This window comes from Sinocyclocheilus grahami, unplaced genomic scaffold, assembly GCF_001515645.1.
Source record: "Sinocyclocheilus grahami isolate Dianchi unplaced genomic scaffold, SAMN03320097.WGS_v1.1 scaffold91.1, whole genome shotgun sequence".
Classification (NCBI taxonomy): Eukaryota; Metazoa; Chordata; class Actinopteri; order Cypriniformes; family Cyprinidae; genus Sinocyclocheilus; species Sinocyclocheilus grahami.
Genome location: NW_015505270.1, coordinates 1,462,160 through 1,488,149, shown reverse-complemented (window position 1 = coordinate 1,488,149; position 25,990 = coordinate 1,462,160). Strand labels below are relative to the sequence as shown.

The 25,990-nt window shown below is 37.1% G+C and overlaps 2 protein-coding genes and 1 pseudogene across 3 annotated transcripts in view; all 3 read left to right on the top strand.

Annotated features, from left to right (window-relative positions):
* The first annotated feature begins 244 nt into the window (after nt 1–244).
* Nucleotides 245–1,322, top strand: LOC107587271 (coiled-coil domain-containing protein 92-like; annotated as a pseudogene).
* Nucleotides 1,323–4,294: 2,972 nt separating this feature from the next.
* LOC107587294 (clustered mitochondria protein homolog) lies at nt 4,295–20,984 on the top strand. Its single transcript, XM_016275010.1, has 26 exons — nt 4,295–5,594; nt 6,101–6,285; nt 6,398–6,569; nt 8,081–8,224; nt 8,463–8,590; nt 8,707–8,861; nt 8,937–9,062; nt 9,992–10,139; nt 10,215–10,307; nt 11,058–11,452; nt 11,551–11,850; nt 12,692–12,963; nt 13,047–13,147; nt 13,247–13,390; nt 14,375–14,437; nt 14,566–14,798; nt 14,876–14,960; nt 15,061–15,214; nt 16,121–16,260; nt 16,349–16,429; nt 16,542–16,667; nt 18,591–18,712; nt 18,823–18,916; nt 18,989–19,123; nt 19,233–19,306; nt 20,697–20,984. Exons 1-26 carry the CDS (start codon nt 4,295–4,297, stop codon nt 20,824–20,826), a joined length of 5,100 nt encoding a protein of 1,699 aa, XP_016130496.1. The 3' UTR covers nt 20,827–20,984.
* Nucleotides 20,985–22,008: 1,024 nt separating this feature from the next.
* The window catches only part of LOC107587218 (lissencephaly-1 homolog B-like), a 43,217-nt gene continuing 39,235 nt past the window's right edge, over nt 22,009–25,990 (top strand). For both annotated transcript variants that reach the window (XR_001609451.1, XM_016274912.1), the window contains exon 1: nt 22,009–22,225. The gene's annotated coding sequence lies outside the window, so the exon portion shown is untranslated. The remainder of the gene's footprint in view (nt 22,226–25,990) is intronic.

Sequence of the window (25,990 nt, the reverse complement as noted above, 5' to 3'; positions counted from 1 at the left end):
TTTTTTTTTTAGTTTGAATGAAAACTTCTTCATTCATCAAACTGACTAAAACAGTGGTCTGTGAAGTTAAGTGAAAAATTATTTTACAAATATTGTTTTTCAAAAAACTTTTTTTCAGGGCAGTCAAAGCTAATATATATTAATAAAATATGTTTAAGAGGGGTCCCTCGTAACAGGATTGTCACATTTGGGGGTCCTTAGCATCAGAAACCCCTGACCTAAAAGACAATTTCATGCCACTCTCATGTCTGTTGACTTCCACCTCTGTGTGTTTATTTCTACAGAGCTGAGTTGTGAACTAAGTGAAAGACCACCAGTAAAAAGCCGAGAAGGTGAGTATCAGATATCACAAGATTCCAGTCATTCCCACATGTTCCCTCAACTACATGTTTTTCCAGATATCGACCTGGAGGAAGAGCTTCTGCAGGCACGATTACTGGAGACAGAGCAGCATCTGGCTGAGCAGGAAAGTGCGCTGGTAGAGCTGCGGGCAGAGCTACGGAAAAAGGGGGCACTTGCAAGCGCACTGCAGGTTCGACTTCGAGATGAAGAGCGGCGATTCCTGGAGGAGCTAAAACGACGCAGTCATAAGATTACAACGTTGAGTCGTGACCTCCACAAGCAGACGGACCTGGCCGCTCAACTCTCCTTCCAACTGCATTCAGCACACTTTCGATTGTATCACCAAAATATGAGGAAGAGGATGAAGAAGAAGAGGATGAAGGAGGCACCATGCAGGTAGGAGGCACTACTGCTGGATTTATTTGTGATTTGAGATTTGAATCATTCTTGTTCTTTTATGTCTACACAGATATCAGAATGGACTGCAAATTCTCCGTGGACATCTCCAGTAACGGCGGAAAGTGCACGTCAAAGCCGAGCTTCAGGAAGGATGCGGAGATCAGAAAGAGTGAGGGAATGCGTGCCCCGAGAAAGGGTGCTTGGGCCCGAAGAGGCACGCCCCATGCCTGACCCCGCCCTTTTCCTTTATCCTTTCAGACATAGGCTCCTCCCCTTGCACAGGTCACTTGGAGGTCACTGGAGTGAAGGTGGCCTTTCAAGGATGTCAGAAGCCCGAATAGGTAGATTCAGAGACCGACCACTAAGGGAGGACATTGGACCAGAGACAACAGTGTTATAGAGGGTAACACTGCCCTTTATTCAGTGGCATTGGTTCTGGAGGGATTTTTCCTATTCATTTTTCTTATAGGGTTTTTAAAAAGTCTTTGTTAAAGAGATATAAGACATCAGCCAAACCAACCAGCTTTGAGGTGAATCACAAACATTACGAACTTTGATTTGAAGCAAAGAAAATGTTTAAAAATCAGACAAAAAGACAAAGATACAAGGCTCTGGCGCTTCTGAATCAGCGACTGTAAGTATGTTTTGTTATTAGTTTAAGTATTTGCTATTGACTGTTCAAATGCGGAGTTTTGCGCAGCGCAGAGTAACGCGTCGTGTGTGTGTGTGAGAGGGGAACAGGGTCACATCACAGGAGAGTGAACTGCCTGTCAGAAATCATGCTCAGACAGCACGTCAGCTGTCTTGTGTACTGCATCATCACTGTGTCTGTCATGCCCATCTCTGTTCCCCTTTCGGGCTTGAACTGATGGTAAAACTAACGACATTATTAACTGTCTTGATATTTACTTTGAAAGTTGAAGCTCGTGATTATGGTAAGGGACGTTACATTTCCGACACGTGCTTGTGGTGTTCGGCCAATCACAATGCACCGGGTCAGCTGGCCAATCAGAGCAGACTGCGCTTGTCAAAGGAGGGGGCTTTGTTGAAAACGACGCGTTTGAGAGAGGCGGGGCATAGAGGACCTAAAATAATGTACAGTATTTAAAAAATAATGTGTTTTTTGAACATTAAAGCATGTCAACATATTCTGTTACACCAAATACACAAAATAACGATCTTTAAAATAGCATCATATGACCCCTTTAATAAATCATTAACTCATCCATGAACATGATTTCTGCCCGAGTCCCGTCGGATTGCTTCGGCTGTGGGGATGAAGACGACAACTCCCATGATTCCACACTCAGTCACGGCATCATCAAACTACGCCTTTGTCTATTTGTTTATTTTGAATACGTGCCCTCTAGTGGTGAAAATTACATATTGTGCCTTTAATGGCTTTAATGAGGGAAAGAACTATAATACCATGAAGCATGGCAAAATTAAAAATGATGTGAAAAACTTACTCTACATCATTCACAGTACTTCCTGGAAGTGGGTTTGTCGGAATTCTCTGATTGATGGACTCTGATGCTCAGATTGTAGACTCATGGGTAATGTAGTTTTTTGCCAGGAATTCTGCAGTTGAAAAAAATAATTTAAAAAACAAGTTGAAATAGGGTTGGGCTGGTGGCTTCAACAAAAACTGTAAGTTACAGAGCACCTGAAACCTATGTTGTGATGTCCCTTTTTGAAATGTGTCTTCACTGTTAAATCCAGAACACTCCATAAACGAGCTTTCACTTACCATGCAGTCATCATTTGTGTCAATGAAGTGAATGATTCTGATCACATTAAACACACTTTGGAAGAACTGAGAGGGCAGATGCAGGTAAAAACAGGTGTATTGCTTTTGTGTTTTTGGTCTCTCGGTCTCTATTGGAAAAGAGCTTTATGATCTATTGGAGATATATATGAAGCGAATCATGGTTTATATATTAAATACTACAAAAATTGTATTTGTTATTTTGTCCAGTTCTGTTATGTTGTTCCGTTTATTTGCATGTTTATTATGTATAAAGTTTCCTGAAAGTTTGTTCACTGATTTTTGAGTATTGGGACAAAAAAAAAGGCTACAAAACTGAAACTAAATAAATACAATGTATCAACAATCTTACAGCATAAAAGATAACCAGCTAAGGCTAAGAACTACTTAAAATTAGCCATTATATAAAAGTCCCAAACATTCTTTACATTTTCATAAAGAATTGGAATGTCAAGGTTAGATAAACATAATTAGGAAGTTTGGATTTGGAATCATTTGGAAGCTATCCATAGACATTGAAGGACAACTCAACTATAATATGTATAATTCAAATACTGCAATATTAGCAGTGTCACCTAAAGACCTCGAACGTATTAATATAAAATAAAGGCTAATAGTTCTGTGGGATTTATATGTTTATACGTACATTTATTTTGGTTCCAATAAAATTTTAATATATTATGAATTTCATAAGATAGCTATAATAAGCGGTCGTGTGGATTAGAAAAGGACAGTTTAGCGAAAGTTTGCAGCACATGCGCATGCGCAGAGAGTAAAGGCGAGAGTCTAACCGCAAATAAGCATGCACGGGAGAAGACAAAAAGAAGACTTACAAGCTTACTTACAAAAATAGATGCTTACTACTATAGCGCGTTTAAAATTCTTAAGGTGCTCTGTTCCTTCCACTTCTCCGACTATTGTAGCTTTTCAAAACAGGTCCTGCACATCCCGCCGGCACTGCAGCACTAGTATGTCATAGCAACCGCTCGAGCCAGCAGCTGATTCAAAGGGGACATTCACAGCAGAGAGGTGCATCACCGAGAAACGCACTCCACAAGCTCGCAGATGTTATAGAAGACTCCTGCGCGAATGCATGATCTGGCATGGATACAAGAAGTCATGTGCTTTTTTTGTTCACTGACACTGAAGAAATTAGTTGCCGTTCTCCGCAGCGCCTCCCCCCGGGAATAGAAAATGTGTGGGGGGAGATGGAGGGGTTCAAAAAAACAACTAGAATTGTGTTGCGTTTTGTTGGAGAGAGGGGCAAGCTATTCTGCTTACCTGTGATTCTGTAGAGATTTATGGAGCAGATGGACAACAGGCACATTTATGAAAGAATATAACTGTGAGAAGATGCTTGCATGTTTAATATCCATTAGTTTCAAATGTATAGTAAATCTGGGGAAAATGTGTATTGTTAAACCAATCATTTTATTTTAATCTATGCAATGTTTCTGTTCTTCTGCTGTTAACGTTTTTAGGTACGAAAATGTATAGGATATACTATCATCCAGTCAGTTAATTCATCTATGCATCCTTTTGATCATTTCTGGCATGCAACTGTATTTGCTGTCTAGAACATGTTTCAGCTATATTGCAGAGGCCAGATGCCAGACTTGGTAATTGAGTATGTCATCTGTCTGTCAGGCTTGTCTTAAAGATTTACCAACAAAGCAAGGTTTTTCTAGCAACCAAGGTCATTTTAAAACCAAATGAGCTCTTATTAGCTGTTTCCTGGCCTGCAAAATTACAGTTCTTTGGCTATTTAGGAAACAAACTGACAATATGGGAAACATACTTTATTGTTGCCGCAAGGTGTCCGAGTTTATTAACACCAAGGGAGTTGGGAACCAGACCGAAGAGCAGTCTCTGCTGCTATCCCTGGAAAATAGTGATATAGAAAGTCTTTCTCCTTCAAGAACCTCAGCTGACCTACTGGCTTCTCCTGTTCTGGACCAAGATCATCTTCTATTCCCAGACATTGTACTTAGCAGCAACATTCGGGTCAGAGGGGACTCGATTCAGCCTTTGGAGCTCTTGTTGGCAACGAGGGGGCAAGCACAAGATGCCAGAAGAGACGATGGAGTTGATGAAAGCAATCTACGAAATGGAGGAGAGCGAAATAGAGAGCTGGTGGGGCCGCCAAGCACAGACGTTGCAGGCATAAATCAATTATGCTCCACAGCGGATGAGTGGCCCCTGCTGTCGTCCCTATACCAGATACCTGCTGCTCAAAACAAAATATGCACTCATGGACTAGAAGCAGACACTTCTAAATGTCATGGGATGGGACTGTTTGCAAATATTACGGTAAGTCAAAATTCATTTTCTGGTCCTGTTAGCATTCCTGTGCTTGCTGCATCTTCACTGGATGCCTCACAAAGTGAGGTTGACATCAATCAGCGAGACGATGGTTGGACTCAAACAGAGCAGTTCACTGAACATGAAGAACCTAAGGAGCAACCAAGAGTAAATGTGATACACACAGAAAAGAAACAGGATAAGAAACTACTGAATGAACCAAACAGTGCAGCACAAACACCTCTAGATGCGATGAAGATGCAACCTTCAGTTGAAGATGGCACTCCAACTGAATGTCCTTCGATTCAAAAGATGCAAAGGGAAGCACAAACCTTGGAATTCATAGCACAAATAGATGACTTTGAAGATCAAGACGCACTCGCAAAACCAGACTCGGAGCAAGACGCACAGACTTCTGAGACACTAGAGATGGATATTATAAAGACGGAGCATGCTAATGAGAAAGCTACTACAACTGCAGAGCTTCTTCTTTGTATGGAGAAGAAAATATCTCATGTAGAGCAACTTTACATTACAGAGCATGAGTTAGGAGAGAAGGAGCAAAGCCTATCTCAGATGGAGCAGGATTTGATATGGAAAATGAAGGAAGTAGAACAGATGCAGTGGGACCTGGAAGCCCTAAAGCAGAGCACAGGGTTATCACTGCGGGATTCTAAGCAGACAACCCTTGCTGTGACACAGGTAGAACAAAGAGAGGATCAGACTGAATGCTTCACACTTTTTGTGGTTGATAAACTGTTCCTGGCCACTCCGGACCTTACAGGTGTGTATTCTGTCTAGGGGTGCACAATATATACAGTAATATAACAGTTTTTTTTATTATTATTAATATTGTGTATATTGTATATTTAATTGTGCATGCTAATTTTCCCTGTTTTTACATTAATATTTCTTTAATGCTCACTTAAGGTTAAACTTATAATTGAATAACAATATAATCATTAGGAAATCTCATATTGTACAATATGGTGTTGTGATGCCAGCAAACATTTAATTTGAGTTTTTTATATTTTATTATATATATATAGAGCGAGCGAGAGAGAGAGAACAATAGTATAGAATTTTATTATTGGTCAGACAAAAGCAGGGAAATAATTATTGGCTAAATATAAATAAAATCTAAACAAATAATTAACAATAATGCAGCCTATTTCTTTCAGGTATTTGTGCTGTAGTGCCAATAAGGTAGGCCTTAGTTCATCCCAAACCTTTCGTAACTCTTTTGTAATCTGCTTGGGATTTGTATTCTTCTCTTTTCCAAAATACAAGCATCCAACCCTGACACCATGTCCAGTGGCCATATGCTAGACACCACAGCAGACAACATGACAGAACAAGTTGAGGGCAACAACAAAAAACAAGAGCTTCCTGCTGTTCCTGACATGGACCCATCTGAGGATGCAGGGTTCACGGTGAAGATCCAGGCTCCTGGAACTGAACCCACTGACTTCCAGGTAAAGGCTTGTCACTCACAGGAATTCAAACGAAGCTGCTTTCTACTGTATGTGTAGATATAAATATAGCTAATATGTATTTAACTATCTGTATGTTTATATTGGGCTCAAGGTGTCACCTTTAGCGATGGTGCAGGAAATTAAGCAAGTGTTGATGGACCGGGAGGAGACCTGCCGCCGTACCTGCTTTTCCCTGCAGCTCAATGGAGTAACTCTTGACAACTTTACCCACCTTAGATCCATTCCAGGTCTTCAGGAGGGCTCCATTCTGAGGGTTGTGGAGGGTATGGCCCTAAAATTGTCCTAACTAAGAGCCAGATTAACTAAACAATGCAGCCTGCTCATCCAACTATCCCTTTAACACATTTTGTGCTTGACATAACTGCGAAAGTTGCTAATTTACTCTGCTCTTGGTAAATTGTGATGGTCATTATGAAAAATGACCATCACAATTTACAGCGTAAATTAGCAACTTTCGCAGTTATGTCAAGCACAAAATGTGTTAAAGAGATAGTTCACTCAAAAATGAAAACTGAAATGTTCCCAAGTCCAGAGACGTAGCAAGGAGATCGGTAAAATAATCCATGTTACATCAGGGGTTCAACCGTAATTTTATGAAACTACGAGAATTATTTTTGTGTGCAAAAGAAAAAAAAAAGACTTTATTCAACAATTCGTCTCCTCCGCATCACCCTGTAGCGCCATTTTGGAGAATATCCGCTGGACATAAACAGCATATGAAGAGTTCAGATGCAAAAGCCTCTGAGTACATCTGACGTTTTTCTTTAAAATTAGCATTTCTTTCTGGCTACTATGTATAGGTTTCTATATAAGTACTGGTACTTCTGAATGGGTTGAGGCTGGGATTTAGCGCATTTGAAGTGAAAGTACTTGATGAACATGAGAGCATTCACTCAGTATCGTTATCTAATTTTTGACCAAGATGGCTTTTGCACTGGAACTCTTCATATGCTGTTCTGTGTCAGCTGCGTCACGCTGAATCTGTTTCCTACGTTGTTGGGATTTGATCTGAACGGAAACAGCGTATCCGTGTGACGCAGCTGATACAGAACAGCATACATTGTTTACGTCCAGCGGATACTCTCCAAAATGGCACTACAGGGAGGAGACGAATTGTTGAATTTAGTCGTTTTTTTTCTTTTCTTTTGCGCACAAAAAGTATTCTCGTAGCTTCGTAAAATTACGGTTGAACCCCTGATGTCACATGGATTATTTTATAGATCTCCTTGCTACGTTTCTGGACTTGGGAACATTATAGTTGCATTGCTGTCTATGCAGGGTCAGACAGCTCTCAGATTCCATCAAAATATCTTAATTTGTGTTCCGAAGATGAACAAAGGTCTTACGGGTTTGAAACGACATGAGGACGAGTAATTAACGACAGAATTTTTGGGTGAACTAACCCTTTAAGATGCTTTGTTGGGGGGCGTTAAATAATGCTGCAAATACCAGTCATTTGACTAGTACAAACTTTAGTAAAACAGTTGACAGTAGCCTTTGACTTCTATTGTATGGAAAAATACTATGGAATTCAATGGCTACTGTCAACTGTTTGGTTACCTACATCCTTTAAAATATATTTTTTTGTGTTTGCGCAAGCTGTTAGTATATCTGGCCCTAAATCAAATTGACATCATCATAGCTGATCAAGTAAACTATTACTGAAAACTTCCCCTAACAGTAAATGGATGAAATCTTACCATACATACCATTAACACAATTGACTGCCTCAAATTCTGCCTCTGTTCTTGCTCCCTTTTTAAATACGACCAAGAGCCGTACACTGTTCGAGAAGTGCGTATCCATTTACGCCACATCAGAGACCTTTTAAAGAGCCTGGACCTTACGGATGGCTATAATGGAGTGGAGGGCAGCTCACCATCCTTTCTCAGTTGTGTCACAGAAGAATGTATGGAAGGTATGGAAGTCTTAGGATAAAATAAAATAGGTAAGATACCAGGCTTAAAAGTTTGGATAAAATAACCTTATACAGTAGATTTATATAGTAAACATATAAATGAATAACCAGAGCATATCAAATATTAGAGCTTGTTGGGGTAATATTTGATATTAAAAAAAGTTGCGTCCACATTGTAAGTCTATATGCAATACAAATATGGTGGCTTCATAATATTTTTATTTTATTTAATTCCCAGAGAACAGCAAACCTAAGCGAAGAGGTGACGGGTTGAAGCAGATGAGCTGCAGCCCTCCAGATCACATCCTTCCAGGTTCTAAGATGTGTCTTCTGGTACCCCTGCTACCTCATACAAATTTTGGGAAGGTAAGAATTTTAGGATCTGTGACATTAATGGTGTTAAAGGTGTGCTAGATGAACATATGGCTTATTTTTGGGATGATAATGAAGATGATAACTGTAGTTGTTCATCTTTTAAACAGTCCTCAGAGTGCTTGAAGGTTCTGACCATGAGTAGCTGGAATCCCCCTCCTGGAAACAGAAAGATGCATGGAGACCTCTTGTATCTTAATGTGGTCACCATGGAAGACAGACACTTCAGTATAACAGCATCAACTCGCGGGTTCTACGTAAATCAGTGAGTTACTGAGTACATTCGTCTTCCAGATTGTATACAAATATACATTTATTTTTTAAAATCTGGTTCACTTAGGTCAACGACTTACAGCTTTAATCCAAAACCAGCCAATCATAGTGTCCTCAGTCATGCTCTGCTGGATCTCCTGGGTCATATCAGTCCAGTTTTTAAGAAGAACTTCAGTGTCTTGCTGAAAAGGAGGTATGCCAGTTCTCACAAGGAGTAAAAGAGTAAAGCATGGGTACTGCACCTATATTTTTCTCAATTAAAAGCCACAATTCTTGAGTGGTATTTAAGTATTTATGCATTTGTGACCCTGGACAACAAAACCAGTCATAAGGGTAAATTTTTCGAAATTTAGATTTATACATCATATGAAAACTGAATAAATAAGCTTTTCATTAATATATGGTGTGTTAGGATTGGAAAATATTTGGCTGATATACAACTATTTGAAAATCTGGAATCTGAGGATGCAAAAAAATCTAAATACTGAGAAAATCGCCTTTAAAGTTGTTTAAATTAAGTTCTTAGCAATGCATATTACTAATCAAAAATTAAGTTTTGATATATTTACAGTAGGAAATTTACAAAATATCTTCATGGAACATGATCTTTACTTAATGTCCTAATGATTTTTGGCATAAAAGAAAAATCTATAATTTTGACCCATACAATGTATTTTTGGCTATTGCTACAAATATACCCCAGCGACTTAAGACTGCTTTTGTGCTCCAGGGTCACATATATGCATTATAGTATTTACATTGTAAAATATTTTTGATATTCATTGCCCTGTCTTTAATTGATGCTGATAATGCAAAATAAATATTTTAAAAAAGTATTTAAGTACAAAAGTAAAAATATTAATGTGAGTGGAAGTTACCATGTGTAACTTTGAGGCTAATTACAATTTACCCTTTATTGACACATTTTTAAATCTATTGTCTGTTTCAAATAATACAATAAAATTAGAGCTGTTTATTTATTTAGGAAATGTATTTAAATGTATTTATTTAAGCAAAATATGTACTGTTCTGAATAAAATAACAGGAGTACAAAATATACTTAAAAATATAATTGAATATGTATAAACTATCAAACTCTATCTATCTTCTCTCTTATTTTAGAGGGTCCACACACCCCTTTGAAAGGATTGCCACACCTTTCCAGGTGTTCAGCTGGACTGCTCCAGCACTAGACCATACAATAGACTGTGTTCGAGCGGAGGATGTCAGCTCCTTCAGCCTGGGTTATGAAGAACACGTGTCTGCTCAGGTAAACACGATAAAAGTCAGCACACATGCCAGTTACATTAATAGATTTTAATCAGTTCCTCTGTGTTGAACAAAGGCCCGGGACTGGAATGAAGAACTTCAGACCACAAGAGAGCTTCCAAGGAAAAATGTGACTGATCGTCTGATGAGGGACCGAGCTGTTTTTAAGGTATCTTTACCACTTATCATATGTGTTCAATTTAGAACCAAAAAAAGGCTTTAAAGGTTACACAAATTGCTTTTACAGTTACAAAAGTAATTGATGTTTTCTAGTTTTTTAAGGCCTTGTTTATACATTGAATGAAGATGCATCACAAGTGGTCAGCTGAGACTCATTGCAATTTACATCTGATCTTACCATGCATTTTAAATGTGTTTCATGTGACCGCTTGGATTTAATCTAGACCCTTCCCTATTATTTCATCACACTCTATATCAGTTTCATAAGAGTAGCGAGTGTGCCAGTATGATTGAATGAAAGGAGAAAGAAGCGAATAGAAATGATACGAATGGTAACAGCGATATCAAGCATAATCTGTGTGTGTTGGCTCAGCAAATGAAGCTTGGATCAATTGTTTTGGTGTGGTTTCTCAAAACACGTCCCATAACGCTCATGTGTCAGGCTGAAAAGTAGGCGTTCTTTTGTGGCTGTTTGAACATATTCTACACTACGAAAGCAATCCTCTCAAATGCGTTTTCTGCTACCTCTGGAAGTGGTTCAAAGTGGACAAGCTCAAAATATTTTCGACCCTATTTATTTAGACCTGTATTTAGCGTTGTCCACTTGTGATCGAATCGGTGAAAACCAGAACCAAATCTGACTTCTGAAAAACCTAAACTGTATTGTCTGTTCTTGATGTCTGTTTAGACTGTATCTAAAAACTAGACCAATACTGACCACCTTTTACTGACTTTCTAGGCTAACAGCGATTTTGTGAGCACTGCCTCTCGAGGAGCCATGGCAGTGGTAGATGGTAACGTGATGCCTGTCAACCCTAGTGAAGAACCACGACAACAGATGTTCATCTGGAACAACATTTTCTTTAGTTTAGGCTTTGATGTACGGGACCAGTACAGAGATCTGGGAGGTGAGGCTGCGGCCCATGCCGCCCCTGTTCTCGACCTGAATGGCGTGAGAGCTTACTGGGCAGTGGATCAAGAAGGCCTCTACCTGATTGGCACCGTAGTGATCGATTACCGTGGCTACCGCGTCACTGCCCAAACTATCGTGCCGGGAATTCTTGAGCGTGACCAAGAACAGAGTGTTGTCTATGGCTCCATTGACTTTGGCAAGAATGTTGTGTCTGATGACAGGTAAAAGCATTAAGGCCATTTTTATTCTTGCAATGTGTCAGGAATTAAATAAACAATAAAGATGTATATATAACCACAATATTTCATACTCTGTGAAGGTATCTGGAGCTGCTTGAAAAACCCAGTAAGAAGCTGAGAGTGCAGCGCCACCTAGTGCTAAACAAAGATGATACAGCAGTAGAGTTGTGCTCCTCGGTGGAGCACAAGGGCATTGTGGGCAATGATGGTCGGCGCTACATCCTGGATCTACTTTTTACCTTCCCACCCGACCTCAACTTCCTTCCTGTAGAAGGAGAGGATTTAAATGCTGTGTGTCAACATCTAGGCTTTCCAAGGCTACATCCTCATCGCCTGGTCTGCCTGAGACAGGAACTCATTGATGCCTTTGTGGAGCACAGGTAATATCCACCTGTCTTATGATCAATACCTGGGTGAATCTCATAAAACCTGTCAAGAATGTCATATTTTACCCCAAAATCAAAAGAACAATCAATAGTATTTACATACAGAAAATGAAGCCCATTTTAAGATTTTTTACACATTTCCCCCTCTTTACAATTGATATATATTTATGTGTGTGTGTGTGTGTGTGTATATATATATATATATATATATAGAGAGAGAGATGATAGATAGATAGATAGATAGATAGATAGATAGATATAGAACTACATATAGAATTTAATTGTAAAGTATTTATTCATCACAGTGGTTTAAACTGTATAGTATTAATGGTATTAAAATTTTAATATTTAAAAACGAATTAAAAAATAAAATATATTTAATACAAAAATGATATTATGTATGTTTTAGCTGAAATACAGTAAAAAATTACTTTATCGTGGTATTGTATGTGAATCAGTAAAAATTTGAGTCTAATGAGAATCATAATTGAGAATTTCAAATAAATAAAATAAATATAAAAATAAACAAAAATAAAAATTACAGTTTTGACTGAATTTTGAGGAAAAACAGCATCAAGATGCAATGGAATATGATTGAGGTAAAATATGATTAATGACAGGTTTTGTAAGATTCACTCACACACTTAATTTATTGAATTATTTCAGTTTTTAATTTTTTTATAATTCAGTGTAAATGTTTCACAAATCATTTTGGGTGTAACAATCCCAACAGTAAAAATAAATGCACATAATGGACAATAAAACTATATATCACGGTGCAGATATGAACCTGATGTGAGGTTTTGAGCTAAACAATCTTTTTATATGTCATCAGATACCAGACATTTATGGAGACTGTCTCCAAAAGTTCTGAGCATGACAGAGAAATCGCCAAAGCCGTTGGCACATCTGCGATAAAGAGTGATCCAATTACTACGCCTCAGCTTCCCTCTACTGTCACACTCCCAGACCAGGACACAGAGGAGCACCATTCCCTAAAATATGTGCCTGTGAATAACATCCAGCAGGGTTCTTCAACAAAGCATATCTTCTCCTCCGTCAGGAATAATTTTGACATACATTTCAACCCTAACGTCTTGTGTGCAGGTGTGCTGTTAGCTGTTAGACAGTATTAGTAATATGTATGTTGCTAAATATCAACATTACTAATATTTCCATTCTTTTAACAGGTGTACGTTTTCCCAAGGAAAGTACAGAAGATATCCAGAAACAGAAACAGCAGTTAAAGGATGCGGCAGTCTTTCTAATATCCAATCAAATCCCTGCATTTGTAAGTTGCTTTTTTTTATAATGATTGCACTGATAAAACAGATTATCCCTGATGCCTGTCCTTGTGTAACCCCACATCTTCAACTGTGTGTCTCTGTAGACGAAGGGTTGCCTTGACCACACATCAATGCCTACAGATGGCGTCACACTAACAGAGGCCCTCCATCAGCACGGCATCAACATCCGCTATTTGGGAACTGTGCTGGAGTACACTGAGAAGAAGGAAAAACTTGATCATGTCTATGTGAGTGTATGTTTCACTCATGCAGTCAGTCAATTCAGTCAATTCTAAATGCAACTTATACAGTCACATACAGTATATCTTTACATATTTGTATGCTGCCATTCAAAAGTACAAAAAATACAGTAAACTACAGAGTAATATTGTGAAATATTATTACAAATGTAAAAGAACTGTTTACTATTTTAATATATTTTAAAATGAAGTTTATTCCAGCTGAATATTTCACAGGCATTTTTCCAGAAATCATTCTAATATGCTAATTAGTTTCTCAAGAAACATTTTTAAAATATCAATGCTAAAAACAGTTGTGGTGCGTAATATTTTTTATTAGAGATAATTATAATAAATAAATTGCATATACATTTATGCATTTAGCAGACAAAAGCAACAAAAGCAATTCTTCAAACTAACATTATAAAAAAATATATATAGTATAGTTGAGAGATATCAGGTCTTTTAATATAGTTAATATTAAAATATATTAAAATATATTCATTATATATAGATATTATAGATATTTATATCATTAATAAATAGCAAATATTAATATAATATATTATAATATATTAATTATATGAAAATATATTTGTTTTACATATTTTATTATTATTATTAAATATATGAATGAATTATGTAATAGAATTATGAGAATTAGAAATATAAACAATTTAATCTTAATGAAAATTGTACCTCTAGACTAACTCACCTTACTCTTAAAGGAACACGCCAATATTTTTGAAAATAAAATTTTCCAACTCCCCTAGAGTTAAACAGTTGAGTTTTACCGTTTTCGAATCCGTTCAGCTGATCTCCGGGTCTGGCTCAACTGTTTAACTCTAGGGGAGTTGGAAAATTAGCCTATTTTCAAAAATAGTGGCGTGTTCCTTTAAGAGAAGTTCAAAAGAAAAATATGTGCATGACTCCTCTACCTACATCATACAATGATGAAATCTGAAAAAGTAACCATTTCTTAACCTCTTTCAGAGAATTGCACTCTGTGAGCTCATCACCAGATGTGCAAAACATCTGTTTAAGACATATCTTTTGGTGAGTGTCCAGAAATCACTTATGGTTTTTATAATGCTTGGTGGGGATATCACTAATATAATGTTGTATATTATGATACTCTTGCCAAAACCTGTTCTTATATGCTTAATGCTTTGTCTCTGCCCCAGGCTGTAGAACCATCTGCTCTGTCCGCCTCCGTCAGCCATTTCCTCAACTGCTTCCTGAGCGCCTTCGCTGATGCCGGAGTCATCCAGCAGAATGACAAGTTAGCTTCTAGACGCAGGAGTCGGAGAAGGCGGAGCCGTGCGTCTGTGGCCGCCTGGTCCAACCTCACTCCGACTGGCCTTTGGGGGGCCATTAAAGCTGAGGCTCAGAAGTACTACCATTACAGCCTGCCCTGGTGAGTGTCCTGTTCTCTGAACACATAGATGCTGTGCTGTGAATTGATATGATTAGGATCTCATCTCCTTCTGGCAGTGGAGGTGTGGAGGAGGCCGTGAACAAATGCAGGCTGCAGAGGATCACCCTGCTCAGAGAGATCGCCATCAAAAATGGCATTCAGGTATATCAGTTTGTACTAGACATGATTTAACATGAGTTTTTGTCAGTCTCTGTGCTTCTCTCTAACTCTGATAACTACTCCATCTCCATCTCTCCTTCAGATACTTTTAAGAGAATATCACTTTGATTCTGAGCACAAAACTGTATTCACTGAAGAGGACATCCTTAACATTTTCCCCGTAGTAAAGCACATCAGCCCTAGGTCCAGAGATGCGCTTTTTCTCCTGCATTGTGGTCAGTCTAGGGTACAGCAAGGTGAGCATTCAAAGTAACTCTAGGTGTAGGAGTAATTTAGGGGACAAATGTTATTAGCCTAAAATATTTTAGTTGATTATTTTGTATTTTATTTTATTTTTTACATTTTAAATTTATTGTGTTGTATTTAAATTTATTTTATTTTTTTTAAGTGTCAACAATTATTGGAATATATTAACAAAAATCTAAATAAAAGTGTTTAATTATAATAAAAATAATAAATATTATTCTTAGTTAGCTTCTCAATGCATTTTACATACAGAAGAACAAGAGAATAAAAATAAAAATAAACACAAGGACAGTTGATATACATGTATATGCATATGTATATGAATATGCACGAGCGTTCAGAAGTTTGGGGTAGGATTTTTTTAATGATTTTTTAAGAAGTCTCTTATTACCACAAGTAATAATGCATTTATATGATCAAAACAAAGTAAAAAAAACGTAATTTTGTGAAATATCATTACAATTTAAATCATTTCTATTTTAATATATTTTAGAATGTAATTTATTTCCTGTAATCAAAGCTGAAGTTTTAGCAGCCATTACTCCAGTCTTCAGTGTCACATGATTCTTTAGAAATGATTGTAATATGCTAAAATGGTGCTCAAGAAATAATTCTTATGATCATCAACGTTAAAAACAGTTGTGCTGCTTAATATTTTTGTAGAAACTGTGATACAGTTTTTTCAGGATTCTTTGATGAATCAAAAGTACACCATTTATTAGGAATAGAAATCTTTTGTAACATTTTAAAATGTCTTTACTGTCACTTTCGATCAATTTAATGCATCCTTGCTAAATAAATGTTTTAATTTCATTCAAAATATAAAAACTTTTACTGACCCCAAACTTAATCGAATCTTAATCTTTAGTCTCTTTTGTATGTTTGGGTATCACTAGGTTGTCTGAAAGAGGGCTGTGAGTTAATAAGCCAGGCTCTGGGTCTCTTCACTAACGTCTACGGAGCTCTGCATCAGGATGTCTGCATATGTCTGCGGTTACTGGGACGCATACACTACATCCTCGGAGACTATGCTGAGGTATCACGTGTTCTAGAATGACAGATGAGCCTAAATAAGTCATTTGAAAATGACATTTTGAAACAAACTTTGAATTTTATGCTGTCAGGCCCGCGGTCACCAGCAGAGGGCTGTGCTGATCAGTGAGAGAGTTCTGGGAATTGAGCATCCTAACACTATACAGGAATATGTAAGTAAACATCTTTATTGATTCAAATAACTCTGGTTTACTATAGTATCATACACTTATGCTGGCATCAATATATGAAAGGGACGATCAAAGTTCTTTCCCCTTTGTGTAGAAGCACCTTGGTCTTTATTGCTTTGCTGGGGGGCAGTCCGTGACAGCACTGCGATTACTATACCGTGCTCGCTACCTGATGCTCCTGGTGTGTGGAGAGGACCACCCTGAGATGGCTTTACTGGATGTGAGTTATAATGATAGCAATGTGATAATAATGAATAACACAGAAGATAAAAAAAACATCAACTATTGGCCACCAGTTTGACATGCTGTACTCCATCTGCAACTGTTTTAAATGTTATTTAATTTCATTTAATTTAATATGTTCATCAAAGCTGCATTTATTTGATCAAAAATACAGTAATAAGAATTACTGTAATATTGTGAAATTAAAATTTTTTAATTCATTTTATTTGAAAAACAATTTAAAAGAACTGTTTAAATATACTACGGTTCAAAAGTTTGGGATCAGAACGATTTTTTTCTTATGCTCATCAAGGCTGCATTTATTTGATCACAAATACAGGAGAAATATTGTGAAATATTTTTACGATGTAAAATAATGTTTTTCTATTTTAATATACATTAAAATCTAATTTATTCCTGTGATGCAAAGCTGAATTTTCAGCATCATTACTTCAGTCTAAAGTGTCACATGATCTTCAGAAATCATTCTAATATGCTGATTTATTATCAGTGCTGGACACTGTTGTGCTGCTTAATATGTTTTTGGAACCTGTGATATTTTTTTCAGGATTCTTTGATGAATAAAAAGTTAAAAAGAAGAGCATTTGTTTAAAATAGAAATCTTTTCTAACAATATACACTACCGATCAAAAGTTTGGGGTCAGTAAATTTGTATTCTTTCTTTTTTTGAAAGAAATTAAAACTTTTATTCAGCAAGGATGTGTTAAATTGATAAGAAGTGATAGCAAAGATTTATATTGTTAGAAAAGGTTTATATTTTGAATAAATGCAGTTCTTTTTAACTTTTTATTCATCAAATAATCCTGAAAAAAGTATTGCAGTTTCCAAAAACATATTTGGCAGCACAACTGTTGCCAACATTGATAATTCTAATAATAAATCAGCATATCAGAAGGATTTCTGAAGGATCATGTGACACTTTAGACTGGAGTAATGACTGATGGAAATTCAGCTTTGCATCACAGAAATAAATTATATTTGAAAGGAAATTCAAATAGAAACCATTATTTTATATTGTAATAACATTTTGCAAGATTACTGTTTTTGTCTGTATTTTTGATCAAATAAATGCAGCCTTGATGAGCATAAGAGACCTTTTTTAAAAACATTACAAGTCTTACTGATCCCAAACTTTTGACCGGTAGTGTATATTTCAATTAGATTTTTTTCAAAAAAGAAAGTAATAGTTTTATGCAGCTGTGACACATTAAATTGAACAAAAGTGACAGTAAAGACATTTGTAATGCAACAAAAGATTTCTATTTAAAATAAATGCCGTACTTTTGAACTTTGTTTTCATCAAAGAATACAGAAAAACAACTGCTTTCACCATTAAAGGGATAGTTCACCTTCAGTTGCTTCAGTCCCCATTGACTTCAATAGTATGGAGAAAGAAAGAAAAAACACTATGCAAGTCAATGGGGACCAGCAACTGAAGGTGAACTATCCCTTTAATAGTACATGTTTCTGCAACCAAATCAGCATATTAAAATGATTTCTAAAAGATCCAGTGACACTGAAGACTGGAGTAATGGCTGCTGAGTATTCGGCTTTGCCATCACATGAATAAATTGCATTTTGAATATATTCAAATAGAGAACAGTTATTTGAAACTGTGTTTTTTTTGTATTTTCATCAAATAAATGCAGGCTTGATGAGCATAAGAGACCTCTTTTAAAAACATTTTTAAAAATATTACCGACCCCAAACGACTGAACAGTAATACTTTCCCTCATGCATTCATATAAATTTCAATCTCATGGTATTTGCATCTCCCCCAATATTGATAAATAATGGTCATACATATCTTTGCAAATGTTTGATACTTAAGTACTAAATACAAAAAAATTTAATTAAAACACTTTTAACTGAAACATATTTTTGTTCATCTCCTGTACAGAGTAAGATAGGTCTTGTGCTTCATAGTATGATGGCCTGTGATCTTGCCCTGAAGTTCCTCGAGAACGCCCTTGCCCTGACCTCCAAATATCAGGGACCCTCATCTCTCAAACTGGCACAAAGGTGAAGAGTGAACAAAAACACATCGTGATGGATACATTACTCATAAATTCTGACAAAAAACATAAATGAAAAGTGTTTTAAAACTGTCATTATCCTGTCCCTCTTTACAGTCATCACTTATTGGCAAAGGTGCATGAAAGTAAAGGAGATTTCCGTGCTGCACTGACGCATGAAAAGGAGCGTTATGGCATATACAGGAAGCAGGTGAATGATTACATTCCCACAATGATAAGCAGATTTGTATTGCCTTGATTTTCATAAATGCTACTTTAATAGGTTGGAGAAGAGCATGAAGAGACCCAAGAAAGTTCAGAGTACCTAAAGCATCTGACACATCAAGCAGTGATTCTACAGAAAACTATGAACTGGATCTGCAAAACTGGCTCAGACACCAATATTCTCCCTCTCAATGTTAGTATTGCACATAACACAGAGAATACATGTGTCTTAGTTGATGCATAGTTGTATAATAATGATGAATTGAATACACTGTCTTCGGCTTTGCTTCATCCTCATATAGCTGAACTCTCCAAGTCGTGTCTGGATAATGGAGCAGCTAAATCTTGTCACTGGAATTGTCCTTATTCCTCTTAGGTAAGAGACCTGAAAGTGTACTAGGAACCATTTAATTGTTCTTTGATTGCAATGTAATTATAACTGTGTTTAATATAAATGTGTTTTTCCAATTGAGAGCAGTTTTATAATTAAATTTATTTAAACTTATTTATTTAGCTTAGGGCTGCACGATTAATCGAATCGAATCGCGATTGTCATGCACATTTTGTCAGTAAAGCCGGTTCTGTGATTAGTAGTAAATCTCCATCACCTGCTTTCAGGTGGAGCAGCATTTACTACACAGAGCTGTAGTTCTCTGCTACGCAAAATTGCACTCATAATCGCAGACGATATAATCGTAGGATTATGAAATCGACAAAATAGTTTGCGATAATGACAGCTGTTTGCGTATCTTCTCAGTGAACTACAGCTTTGTGTAGTAAATGCTGCTCCATCTGAGAGCACGTTTTTACTCCAAACTCACTTCATAATGTCAGTCGAGTGTTTGAAATAAATCATTCTGTGACACGATGTGGCTTCTTACACAGAATAATTAAGGCACACAATATTTCATTGTAGTCTAAGCTGTGATAAAGGCTATGTCGATTAGCATTTCATTATAGATATACTTTATTATGATAAAAATTATAATAATAAGAACTCAGATAAACCATATATTGCCATAGTCGTGTGTTTATTAGTCACGTTGAATAAATGAAAGCAGTTAAATCTTTTGTTTATTCAGCTGCAGCAATAGGCATTTTTTGGATTTCTTTTTCAGGGCATATTTTGATTTTTTTCGCGCGAGAGCGCCCTCTGGCCTTCGGATGGAGATTTACTACTGATCACAGAACTGTGCTTCACTGAAAGATACGCATGACACTTGCAGCTTCTGCCTAATCGCGTTTCATCGCCTTTGCGATTTAATTTCGATTAATTGTGCAGCCCTAATTTAGCTTATTATTTAATTTAATTATTTATTAACAGGTTTAAAATATCTTACTTTTTGTTCTATGAAAGTCACATTAAAATTGTCTAAATGTTCTCTATATTATACTCTCTTTGATTGACTCTTTAACATGCAGCCATATTTTAATTCCCTGAAGTAACAGCGACCTTGTGAAGCGCGAGAGCGCCCTCTGGCCTTCGGATGGAGATTTACTACTGATCACAGAACTGTGCTTCACTGAAAGATACGCATGACACTTGCAGCTTCTGCCTAATCGCGTTTCATCGCCTTTGCGATTTAATTTCGATTAATTGTGCAGCCCTAATTTAGCTTATTATTTAATTTATTTATTTATTAACAGGTTTAAAATATCTTACTTTTTGTTCTATGAAAGTCACATTAAAATTGTCTAAATGTTCTCTATATTATACTCTCTTTGATTGACTCTTTAACATGCAGCCATATTTTAATTCCCTGAAGTAACAGCGACCTTGTGAAACTCAGGACTGATGCTCAGAAAACGTCACAGCTCATACGAAATAATGTTCAGTCAGTGGAGGATCTGCAGGGGCTGTTTGAGGACCACGACACATCACAAGTTATAGCTTAACAGGACTTACGCCTTGTAATTTAAGACTGCACTTTAAATAAAGTGAACAAACAGATGAGCCCTTAAATGAACAGTTGTAGTTGGGGTTTAAACATATCAACATGAAATTAAAAATGAAAATGTGTACATGTAACTCTTGACCAAATAGTGTGGTGGATGATCTTGCAAAAAAAATTTTTTTTTAATATATATATATATAAAAAGCACGAGTGTATCTGGCTGTTGAGTGTATCTAGGCAAATGTGCACATTTGTAAACTGGACTGTCTGATCATTTATGTCTTCTTTGTACATTTTGTGAATATTGCACTATATATGTATAAGAGCCACAGAGCAGTGACTAGCAAAGAGGGCTAATGCATGCACTTCATACTTGTATTATTGCATTGTGATAAAATTATTTGTGAAAAGTGCAACAAATAAAGCAGTAAATAACATGAATTATTTATATAGTTTTTATTAATATTTTAAATTCGCTTTTATTTTTAGATTTGCAGTTTTCATTTGATCATTTTTATTTTTTAAATATTATTATTTAGGTCATTTTTATTTCAGTAGTTTTAATTTTCAGTTTAGTTTGTATTTATTTCCGTTTAGTCATTTTAATGCTTCAAATTAAACTTATTTCAGTTAGCTTCCAAAGCAACATTTCTCATTTTCGTTTAGTTTTTCATCTAATTTTTGTATTTTATTTGATTTTATTTCAGCTTTATTTCATTTAACAAAAATGTTTTAGTAGTTTTCATTTTAGTTAACATCTGCAACACATTGTACCCATGTTTACATTTATTAAAATCTTAATCATTTATGTAATTAATAATGGCTCACGCAGAAATATAATGATAGTTTCTTATGATATACAGTAGCCTCACTGACCATTTGCACTTATCCATCATAGGTGCAGCACATTGCTTTGCGCTATGTGCAATAATATGTAACTGAAGAGGATCACATAATTTGAATGATTTTACATTAGTAACAACTGTAACAGACTGTAGTAGTACGTTTGTTTTTAGATAAATTTAATAAACAAATCAAATATTCATATTTGGAATACCCATGGTTAAAAATACGGGTATTCATAAATGCCAATATTTATTGAAACGTACCACCGTCAAAAAAGCTCATAAAATGAGTCAGGTGAAGGTTATGATGTAAGTGACCGCTGTGATCCTCAGGGCGGGCGCGCTCCCGTCCGCACCGTGCGCGCACCCGTCCGCACCGTGCTCGTGCCCGTCATCAGTAGACGGTTATGCGGTGCAGAAATCAAGGAGGAGAAACCGCGTCGCTGACTGAGCCGGAAAATCGGAAGTGACTTTCAGCAGAGACCTATCTCATTCGTTTTTACTTTTTTACCTGGCTGTGTGATCAGACAGATGAGAAACCCTTCATATAAAAAGGTAAGGATAGTTTATATTTGCTGCTAGCTGCGCTATAGTGAAAGTGAGTCGGGGAAAGTGTGTATGTGGCTGCGAAATTTGCGCCGCCTGCCTGACTGACTCAAAATGGCGGATAGGCCGTTAGAGCAAAATAAGGGTGGGAATATCAGAGAGCCATATAAACTAAAGCCGGTAATGGCATAACTTTCATAGAAAAGTAGATTCATCCTCATGTAATTAAATTAAACCTCTTGTCTGACCTGAAATTTGTGACAGCCGGCCTTAAGTGATTTGACACCTACTAATGTTAGCTAGTTCATGTTAGCATCCTCTCCGCGCTAAACACATTGAATAAGTATTAACAGCTGGTGTCATTTGTATTTATGTGTATCAAAAGCTCTGTCGCACTACCGTGGCTTTATAAAGCCGTTACAGTTGTATTTCAGTGGCTGGTGTTGGTGAAATTTGGGATTGGGTGTGCCTGTGACGGTTGAAGGCCGGAGATTCATCACGTCGATGCCGGTGCATAACTATGTTTCGCTACGGTTATGATAAAACGCAGTTTAATCTGTCAACAGGGGCGTGTGTGATGATATGTTGTGCTGTGTTAGCTAATCAATAGTCGAGCCGTTCATGATTATAGTTGGCAAACAAATGGTCAACGTTGACTGTCTGGCTGCCGTCATATTTTGATTCAGTGTTCAAGATGGAATGATTTTGATTAATAAGATAAATAAGCGATACTTAAGTCTTATTGTGAGCCCCCGGAAACTTAATGTTGTTAATAAATATATGCTAAGCTCAATTCCGGTAAGAAAAACATCACCAGCTCAAGAATCATGACATGTAACGTTAGAGGCGCTTGTCTTGTTCTCGGTAACACTATATATTTATGCTCGCACGCCTTAGATTATTCAGCTGTCATCGCTTTCTCCTACCACGTGGGCGTTGCCTTACTGTGGCTAATGATTATTATTTATCCGGCCTAATTAATTTTAGGCTGCTTGGCCTGAACTTGCCTTACATCTGACGTCATTCAGTGTGACGTCTTTATTGCAATCTAATTATAATGTAATTTTTTTTAACCCTACCCAGATGAAAATGACACTGACACAACTGGCTCACAATTCTTGAGAATTTCTTGGAAATAAAACTGGTTATCAATGAATTATGTATGTTGTAGGCCTTTTTCCGTAAATACATCCAATGTGCTCCTATATGTTTGGAATTATTGTAAATTAAGACCTGTTCACACACCAACATGAATGCTTAACACGAAATCTGGTCGGATTTTTGGATGTGATTTGTCTGCTCAGACCAATGCTAAAAAAAACGGCATGAATTAATTAAAATGATAGATGCACCGATGCATCGGCCAATTATTTTCTGTCAGTCAAAAGGGGGCGGAAAAACATGTCGGACTGCAACTTGTGTGTGGAGAAAATGTCTCTTGTGTAGATCTAGTGCTGTCAAAGTTCGTGCGTTAACGCATTAATGCAGTCTCACTTAAAAACAAAAAATAGGCTAGATATATCATAGTTAACGCAGGTTCTATTTTACCCTATGAATCACCCACAGTTCAAGCCATGGTTGCAAGGTCCGCGTTTTTTCTTTGAACCAAACTTTATTTGTAGCATGCCGCCCATCCATTATTCACAAAGAGCTTTGTGCTCTGTTACTTCTAATAAAAAAAACATAGTCTCAGCTCTCAAATTCTGTTCATTTTGTCACAAAATTCTTACAATAAATGCTCAGATTGCTGCATTTATGTTACTCCGTACTAATCAGAACATTGCTAAATTATCGCCAAATGTAAATGTGAAACAGACTGATTTCAAGATTTTAGGCCTATATCAAAATTTACCCGGTAGTTATCAACACCATAGCTACATAAAAAGCATTGTGCATTTTTGTTGCAGCATTACAATGTTCTTCTAATAACTCTAATATTTAGCATACTTTTTATACAAGTATACAGCCAATCCTCACTGATTTTAAGTGTATTGTGGCGATTTATTGGGAGTAGGTGTTTCTGTCAATGGGGCAGCCATAGAAACGGTTTGAGACACAACTATAGACCAGTTAACTGCATCGGAGCACAATTAAACCTAATCAAAATTCAACATGCTGTCATTTCCGCACTAGTGGTTTATGCTGTTGTAATGAAAGTATTAGCTTTGTTTTAAAGTCCCCCTGTAGTCAAAAATTGTATCCTTTAAAACTCATCTTTGATCATCAAAATGACATTTTAAATGTTTTTTCTTGTGAAAATAATTTTCTCATGTTGTAAAATAGCTTGAATGTAACTCTACACCCTTGCCTCATTTACTATACGCGGATCTATGAATACGCAAATTAGCCCCGCCTCCACTCAGTCATACACCAGCCAGCGCCTCCTGATCCACTAACTTAACTAGTAAACGGCATGCAATGGCAAGTGTAAATATTGGTTTAAATAAGCCATATGTGTTTGAACCAGAAATAAGCTGGTAGGCTCAACGTAAGCAAGGAGACTGATGGCTAACTTCATGAGGTAACATTATCTGTTTGCTCTGGTTCGTATACAGATAATGACTGATAAAACCGTTTTTACTAGCGGACAACTACAGTGGATACTGTAACATTTGTTAAATTTACTTACTTGACGATGTTGTGTCCTCAAAATGCCTTTGAAGACTTAAATGCAGCCAAGTTTGTGATTCTAAATCGCGCCCACGAGCATATGCGTGTGACGTGCGGCTGTCAATGCGGGAGAGGTGCGGCTGACTCCAGGCTACTTTTACACTGCTGCCACGGGTTATTATTCAAGTTAGCGGTTCTAAATACAAATAAATAAGCTCTAACAGCACATGACATTGTGAAAATAGGGGAAAATATTAAAGGGCTCATATGATGTTGTTAAAAAGAACATTATTTTGTGTATTTGGTGTAATGAAATGTTAATGTGGTTTAAGGTTCAAAAAACATTATTTTCCACATACTGTACATTATTGTTTCTCCTCTATGCCCTGCCCTTCTGAAACGTGTTGATTTTTACAAAGCTCATCGGTCTGAAAAGCGAGGTGTGCTCTGATTGGCCAGCTATCCAGTGCATTGTGATTGGCCGAATACCTCAAACGTGTGACGGAAATGTTACGCCCCTTACCATATTGTGATGCCGTGTCCCGGCCGGAGCGAAGAGACAAAAACATTAAAACCCATTATAAACGAGGCATTTGTTGCATCCAGTGAGGACATAATTACAGATTATAATGATTTATACTATCTTTTTACGCGTTGCGTTGCATCGTGCCGTGTAAACATAAAACCATGTCTGCATTTGTGATCGGAGAAATGACAAACAACAAGCGCTAATCTACACTGCTCAAAACTCGCGTTTGAATCATCAGTGGCAAATTCTTTAAATAAGAAAAACGTACTTCCAGTCTGTGAGTCAGAACAGCCAGCACTGTAGTCTACTCTCACAGGATCAGGAAACAGTCCTCCATAAAATGTGCTGCACACATCTGAATATTTGGGTTGAAGTGTTCTGGAACAGTGTTGTGAATACAACTTAACCACTGATTTCTAGTCGTGTCCTCTTTTGGAAGACCAAACAAAGTAGTTTCACTTGAAACACACAGCGTCACACACGGTGGGCTTGAGTGAGCGGCGGCGGGCGGGCTTGAGAATGGCACAGCCGGCGGATTAGACGGAGTGGCCGGTGGGCATGCGGCAACCACATGTGACGACCCTGGGCTGGACTCCGCTTCGTCCACGGTGAAAGCCGATCCGGCGATCCACAGC

Excerpts from the sequence above, each read along its gene's own strand:
- LOC107587294 (XM_016275010.1), top strand. The coding sequence starts at position 4,295 with ATGGGAAACATACTTTATTGTTGCCGCAAGGTGTCCGAGTTTATTAAC. Across the intron at positions 10,308-11,057 it reads GGGACCGAGCTGTTTTTAAG|GCTAACAGCGATTTTGTGAG; the intron begins GTATCTTTACCA and ends CTGACTTTCTAG. Across the intron at positions 16,430-16,541 it reads CTAACACTATACAGGAATAT|AAGCACCTTGGTCTTTATTG; the intron begins GTAAGTAAACAT and ends CCCTTTGTGTAG.